Source organism: Pocillopora verrucosa, chromosome 2 (genome assembly GCF_036669915.1).
Source record: "Pocillopora verrucosa isolate sample1 chromosome 2, ASM3666991v2, whole genome shotgun sequence".
Lineage (NCBI taxonomy): Eukaryota > Metazoa > Cnidaria > Anthozoa > Scleractinia > Pocilloporidae > Pocillopora > Pocillopora verrucosa.
Genome location: NC_089313.1, coordinates 20,014,729 through 20,022,327, shown reverse-complemented (window position 1 = coordinate 20,022,327; position 7,599 = coordinate 20,014,729). Strand labels below are relative to the sequence as shown.

General features: G+C 36.7%; 1 protein-coding gene across 3 annotated transcripts; it reads right to left on the bottom strand.

The window, feature by feature from the left end:
- Positions 1–4,087: 4,087 nt before the first annotated feature.
- Positions 4,088–7,164, bottom strand: LOC136279104 (uncharacterized). 3 transcript variants are annotated; one of them, XM_066162545.1, is made up of 6 exons: positions 7,082–7,164; positions 5,666–6,084; positions 5,463–5,571; positions 5,261–5,373; positions 5,010–5,175; positions 4,088–4,520 (listed from the first exon to the last, which is right to left on the bottom strand). In XM_066162545.1, exons 2-5 carry the CDS (start codon positions 5,740–5,742, stop codon positions 5,031–5,033), a joined length of 444 nt encoding a protein of 147 aa, XP_066018642.1. In that variant the 5' UTR covers positions 5,743–6,084; positions 7,082–7,164; the 3' UTR covers positions 4,088–4,520; positions 5,010–5,030. The 3 variants fall into 3 exon arrangements, with proteins under 3 accessions (XP_066018642.1, XP_066018643.1, XP_066018641.1); XM_066162546.1 differs by having other exon boundaries at positions 5,020–5,175; XM_066162544.1 differs by lacking the exon at positions 4,088–4,520 and having other exon boundaries at positions 4,527–5,175; positions 7,082–7,101.
- Positions 7,165–7,599: the final 435 nt, after the last annotated feature.

Sequence of the window (7,599 nt, the reverse complement as noted above, 5' to 3'; positions counted from 1 at the left end):
ATAAACGGATGGTTACTCGTTAAGTGAAATGCTTGATAGAGAATAATACATGGGCGCGCATAGATATGGAATTTCTCTTCGAGTTGAGCAAGAGAAGAAAAATTCCATATCTACAAGCAACCATGTATTAAGTTGTTTATCATATAAACACAATAGCCCTTTACTGAGAAGAAAAGCCGACTTCATTGATGAATAAAAATAAATGAACAAAGTTCTGTAAGTGTAGATAACAATGTAATTGTTGTGGAAGTTGTGTACCAAAATACAGCTAATGAATGTTTGATGATTTTGGCACATCAGTGAACATGAGACATTAATTTGCATCACAATAAAAACATTTTATGATCATGGAATCCAAGAGTCCTTTGAGGTTAGAAAGCAAATCTGTGATATGAGTACATTGGATTAATTGGTAATTTCCATTAAACATAATTATTGACTGCTTATTCATGAGAAAATCCATATTAATGTAGAGATTTACTAAAACTTAGTTTGAATAGTAAATTTTATGATCTTTAAGTTATAAGTTATAAGTTTTGTATAGTATAAATTATATTGAGCTAAAGTTTTAAGCCTCTGAAATTACTCCTTTTCTTAAAACTTTCACATTCAAGGTATTGAGAATTTCTTACAATTTATTAGGGACCTTAGGGTCTTTAAATTGCCTCAATTTTAATTCCCAGAAATTCCCAAGAATTCCACCCTTCTGAAATTATAGGTAGTTTGTTGAGCTGAGAATTCCTAGGAATTCCTAGGAATTCCAAGTCCTCACAAAACTGGAGTCTTCCTTTCCCAGAAATTCCCAGTAATTCCAAGCTTTTTAAATCAGAGCTAATTTGCATAGTTGGGAATTTTTGAGAATTCCTAGGAATTCCCAGAAAACTGGGAATTCAGTTCGCAAGGGAATGGCTTGGTGCAGTCTGACCGAAACAGTATTTGTCCTCACAATGTCAAGTACAAAAGTAATGAGAATAAAGAAGAATATAATTAAGGGGATTATTAGTTGATCCAATAAAGCCAAAAAGCCAAGAGAGGTTACTTTGAAATACCGATGATGAAATGTGTTTTGTAAATAGAATTTGCTGCATAAATTTAAATCATCTTTAGTTAAACTGGAACTAAAAGACTAAACCTTCAAAATTTTCCATAATAACAAACTCCATCGAGTTTCCCCTTCGGATCACATCAATATCCGTCCGAAAAAAGTGTAAAACGATGTTCCAATCATTTCACGACAAGACTGATTCAAGCTACCCTTACAGTTCCCAGCGCTACATTAGAAATGCAACCGCGCACACGTGAGAACGAGGTTGGGGTTGACTCGTGTTTAATCTCTGTGAGCACTTTTGGTGAAATTCAGACTTAGGCAGCAAAATTGTTCGATTTTTAAGGAAAATGGATGGTCCTAGCCGAAATCCCGATAAAGCTAATTTTTCTCCCAAAAAGAAAGGAGAGTAGTGTGCCGCTGTTGGTTGTTCAAATACATTTTATGGCCCCAATGGTTTGCCTACGAGCTTTCACTTCTTCAAGTTTATGCATGTAGGCATGTACTTTTGCTAAGTATTATCGTTCTATACTTATCTTATTCTCTGTGAATTATGGATGAGGGTGACTATTGTTGCAAAATTAGTACCAATTTTCAATAAGGTACCTGAATTATTTTAAGTTCGATAGAGTTTTTTTCATTGCGGCAGTAAGTCAATAAGTTCAGTACTGCTCAACTGTTTACTACATGGCTTGCCTAAAACACTCCTAGCAGAGAAACTCTTGGAAAGTAATTGCTTTTAATAAAATAACCAAGACACTGTATCTTCAGAGTTTTCACTTATTATGGCAGACCCAGAAAACTGACACAAATTTGGTAGCAATTGTGACAAAAGCAGTTTTCAGTAGTTCTTTTTTATGATAGCATGGTAATCCACTATGGATGCCACATGGAACTCTCATAAAATATTTTGTGTGCTTTATGTATCAATCAATTTGATGCTTCAAATTGGAAAAAAGAAAAAGTGAGTTTCACCAACTAAAAGAGTTCTCAACACAAAGATGAACTGACACTAAATTTTATTATTCACAAAATTGTCCTCATAATAAGAAGTTTGATAGAAGTCTCGCAAAAAATAATTTCTCATACAATTCAATGGTCTGAAAGATTCTCTTTCAAACAAATCTTATGGTAACTGTAACAGTATAAAATAAATATCTTGATTTGGATATATTTCTCAATCTTTTAAGTATCTTAAAATTATATGATCATAGCATTAGTTAACACAAGGCAATAAGAACCAGTATAGCAAACCTTTGTGTCAGAAGACCTCTGAGTGCTAAGAATGGGAATATCAATTCACTGAGTGTTTATCACTGACAGAAACTTAAATGTGTGTGAAGGACTAGCATTGCTGAGATCAGTAGCTGAGAGGAAGCATTTCTGCTCTCTTCCTTTAACCCTTAAATACCCAAGATCTGATTGTTAATTCTCCCTTCTAGTTTCTACACATTTACTTGTAAATAAGTTCTGAGAATTTGGTGTAATATCAAGATAACTTCTGCCTGATAAGCTTCAGTATTATCATTATCTGTTTGCTGGATAGTGTTTGGATATTATAGGGAGAAGTTACATGAATCAGTCACTTTTGGGAGTTTTTAAATTAAATAAATTACCATGGGTCACTAACTCAAATGGTTTTCAATGTATCATGAGCATAAGTTGTCATGGGCCAGATGGGTTTAAAAATATTATGACATCTGTTAGTTACAGTTTCCCTCATGGGTTGATAGAAAGAAGATTATAATCAAGTGGCTGTACAGGCTCTATTGTATAGTTTCCCATAAGATACAATGTACAAATGGCAAACTGAAATACATCTTGGTGAACAAAATGGAAATAACTTTAACTGAAGAATATGGTACAACAACAAGTACCACATCAACAACAGCAGCAATAACAAATCTCCTCTACCTAGAGGGCTACAGCCTTTGCCTCGCTTTCTAAGCCATACTGAACAACTTCTGTGGTACTTCTTGTGATGCGTTCCTCTTAACACGATGTGGCGATATTCTCGTGAAACAAGGTAATCGTAAAGCTGAATGAAATTAACCTCGGGTAAATTACGGAGATCGCTCGACCATCCAAGGGCTGAAATCCTTACCATAGTTGCTTCGTATTTGAAGTCGCTCTGGTTTTGTTCTAGGTCCTAGACATCTGTAAGAAGTTCTCGGTTTTCTCCACTACTTGATGGAAGGACGTGTCACATCAGCAAAGCATGAACTTTCGACACTAAGTCGGCTCTAATTCCGCCCGTCGATTTTGAATTAGCAGAGATTCCAACCCTCCCGATTTGATCGGGAGTCTCCCGATTTGATGTCTTGCCTCCCGCTCTCCCGATTTTTACCAAATTCTCCCGATTTATCATAAAATTCTGAAAACTAGGGGAAAATTACTACTCTTTAGAATTTTTGGCGATCTGTCACTGTGAAACACTCATATTATACTTACTTTCTTCGCGAAGAGCATTATGGTATGTTATAACTCAGGCCGGAATGATGTCAAAATTCAGGAAATGGCACTTGAGAGAACCTAAATTTGCAAAATTTCCTGGGGGCATGCCCCCTGACCCCCCTAGAAGCTCGCGCCTTTGGCACTAATAATTACTCCCTATTTTCCATCACATGGGGTTGGAATCTCTGAATTAGATTTTAAAATCTCCCTGAGATCTTTTGCTTCGAGTTTCTGGATCTCATCTAATGACGAAATTTCCATATTGTTGTGTTAAAGAACCATTTTGAAGGGAGAAATCGCATTGAAAAGTGCATTAAAAAGTGAAATGTCAGCATATCAGTTGTTTGAAACCGCCGGGTCAACCCCAGCCTCGTTATCGTGTGTGCGCGGTTACTAAACCAATATGGCGCCGGGAACTGTCTACGGAGTCTGCGCAATTTGCTGGGGCGCTAGTCGCAGGGGAGTTACTACATCACGGGCGACGAGCGGGGATAGAAAAAACGACCCAAATACAAGGTCAGCGGTAGAACAACTTTAATACCTCATATATAGACAGATCATTTGTAGTATCAGGAAACAATCGTGTTGTAAAGCCGAAGTGTAAACAGTTTACTTCGCTAAATAAAATGTTAAGCAATTCAAAAGTGTTGATTGTACATATATCTTTTACTGCTTTAATAAACAATGAAGGCATCGGTGGCATCCGAAAGGTACCAAGAATTAAATGTACGTTTTGTAGTTGCAGAAAACAATCGTGTTGTAAAGCCGAAATGTTACCAAGTTACACTTCGCTACTTAAAAAGTTAAGCAATTTTCCTCAAGCTTTAACTGGAACAATACTTTTAATGCTCTATTAACCAATGGAAGCATCGGGAAAGGCATTGGTGACACCGGGAAAGGCATCAAGAAGAATGATATTAACGTTATGTAACTTGTTGTGTGACGAAAAAAAGGTATCTTGACTTGTTCAAAGCATTAATCACAGTTGACTTCCTTTTCACTTGAATTTTGTATCCACAGCCTAAGATGAGAAATTTAAAATTTCTATCAGCTGAAGTTCTTTTACTGCATATTATATCTATTCAATCGCCCCCAATTCACGTGGAAAAAAGGCAAGTAGGAAAACACTGAGCTTCGAGAAACAGCCATGTTAAGGCTAATGTATTTACCATTCCTTAAATATTTATAATCAAGACCACTCGTTTAGGAGACCTTTTCTCAAAAGATCCACACGTGCAAATAATTCTGTTTTCCGTTCGAAATGTTTTTCTTCCTATTCAATTGAAGAACTGACTTAGCGTTTAAGCCGAGAAAAAAATCACAAAGTTTGAATTCTGGGATGTTGTCCACTGTTGGCTCCATCAAGTTACGATTCTGCACCATTGACGCTCGTGAAAATCTATCTACTACCAAGGACTGTATTTCTTATCTTACAAATTAAGATCTGTACATGACATTAAGTTCATCATCTGGTTCATTGTTATAGTCAGCTTTAAAATTTAAACTCTACTTGTACTGACAAGAAGCCACCCTAAGGGCAGGTGAAATGTTGCGTAAGCGTCTCCGCGAAAGGCACATCCAGACAACTTGCATGGAAAAACTGGCCACAGCTATCGCACCCAAGCCAATCCTCTCCATCGTCGTCTTTGCAAATCTTACAGACCGCAGTATTTCTCCTATAATTGAACAAAAGATATGGGACGTCAAAGAGAGTGTTGCGACGTTTAAGAAACAATGGTATTTGACACCATCAAAACTTACCAATCAAGGTCATCATAACACGAGCCAAATATGACAGACGTTATTCTTTCCCTTTCCATGTCCACATCATAACTTCCATTGATATTCAACCCCTCACACAAACACCGAGCAAACTTAAAACAAACAAAGAGAAATTTAATACATTCGAAACCAGGAAGCAGTCCTATTAAAGTGAGCTTTAGCAAGTGATTATGCTACTCACAAGACATACAATCACACCACAGTTATAGTTATCGGTCTGTGTGTAATGTAGTGGTTCAACACATAGCCATGACTTGCAATTCCATCCCGTTTTGAGATCGGCAACGGCACTGCAGAGTCAAACAAAATACAGCGATTACATAAGTATGTTTTTTCTGCATGCATCAAAATAAAAAGGAAAACATTGAGTTGAAAATATTTCACCTGATGTCATCGATCAGTTCTATCAGTTTGCTCTTAGGAACTGAGGTGCTCAAAATGGTGTGTACACGCCCATTCATGGGATCGAAATAATATCTGGTTTTCTGCTTTCGACCCAGAACTTTTAAAACATAAGCAAGAGAGCGCTTAAAGATTTATTTATGATGCAAAGTCCAGTTAAAAGGTTCTTGATTAAAGTGCGTTATTCAAAAAGATTATTATCGTAAGGTCCTAACCAGAAGTGTCCAGTGATTTCCAGACTTGTTCATGGGTATAAATATTTTAGAAATCTGGGTAAAGTTCTCTCCTGACCAAAGCAAGCGAGTGCTGGAATGTCGCTTTACCATTTCAGCCATAGTTGTGTGTGCCACAAAAATATCTCGGTGGATTAAGGTCAGGCGCCACAGAACTGCTTCGATAACCTTTGAAAAAATGAAAAATTCGTATTAAAAGAGATTTCTTAAAAGATAAAACGGTAAAAACGAACGATAAAATCCGACGTTTCGGAGTAGTTATGACTCCATTATCAAGGTAAAAGTTTAAAACATGCAAATAACAGTATTTAAGCGATGTGGCGCGAAAATTAACATAATAGGTGCGAAGATTATACAAATACTTTCGCACGAATAGAGTCCGATTGCACGTTCAGGTTTGGCTTTAAAGTTCTTATATGAAGCATTTCGTACAATAAGCAGTCAAATTTGTTCCTGCACTTCTTAAGAACTTCGAAGCATTTCAGTAGGTCCTGAGGGATCGTCCCGTGTACGTTCTTGCAATGTTTGGCAATGGCTGAGGATTGTTGTTTATGTCCTTTTACACGATTGTGTAAATTACACAATCGTGTAAAAGGACATAATTTTTCGCGCCACATCGCTTAAATACTGTTATTTGCATGTTTTAAACTTTTACCTTGATAATGGAGCCATGACTACTCCGAAACGTCGGATTTTATCGTTCGTTTTTACCGTTTTATCTTTTAAAAAATGAAAAAGGAGAGCATTTCATGGAGGAAAGTTGTATGGAGAAGACACTCTATGTTAATAAAAAAAAGCACCTTGTCCACGAGCCAACCAGGCTGAAATCCCGCTATTGCACTGTTAAAGTTAATATTTCTTTTCGCAACCTCTGGATGGATCAACCGGAAATCATGATATTTTTTTTTTCGTCACGCACGTCACGCAGCTAGCTACAAACCATATATATAATTATTCTTGGTGCCTTTCCGAATGCCACTGACTCCCTCTCCGAAGCCTCCATTGTTTATTAAAGCAGTAAAAGATACGAGTTCAATCAACACTTTTGAAAAATTGCTTAAACTGTGAAGTAAACTGTTAACATTTCGGCTTTACAACACGATTGTCTCTGGAACAACAAATTATATGTCTCTATATGAAGTATAAAAGCTGTTTCACCGCTGACCGCTCATATTTGGGTCGTTTTTTCTATCCCCGCTCGTCGCCCGTGATGTAGTAACTCCCGTCTACAAGAGGCTTGACCATTTTGTATCTGGATTCCATGACATCTGAATTTGAAAAAAAATAATATATTAAAATATGTATATTTAAAGCTCAGACCAGGCCTTTAAGATGGCTATGAGGAAAAGGGCATTCATTGGATTCTCAAATTGAGAAATCTCTGTTATATTGAGTGACTTTTATATTGGAGTTAGTACATCTCTCTTATGGATTTTACTAAAAGAGGGCTGAATATATTATTTTGTTTTTACCAAAGAGGGCTTCTTTATGTAATAAGGTTTGTTTAATAACAGTTCCTATTATGAATCTTGAATGTTCCCAAACGTGACAAGAGGAATCTTGAAACCTTACTGATAGGTTTATTTCATGGTAAAGCATAAGCTTAAGAAACTGCGGCATGCAAGTGACCGATTCGATTCTCAGAATTATTCTAGTTTCAGTTGCGCCGAGCGTTATGTAAGC

Excerpts from the sequence above, each read along its gene's own strand:
- LOC136279104 (XM_066162545.1), bottom strand. The coding sequence starts at position 5,742 with ATGAATGGGCGTGTACACACCATTTTGAGCACCTCAGTTCCTAAGAGC. Across the intron at positions 5,572-5,665 it reads GAACTGATCGATGACATCAG|TGCCGTTGCCGATCTCAAAA; the intron begins GTGAAATATTTT and ends TTGACTCTGCAG. Across the intron at positions 5,176-5,260 it reads TGTTATGATGACCTTGATTG|GAGAAATACTGCGGTCTGTA; the intron begins GTAAGTTTTGAT and ends GTTCAATTATAG.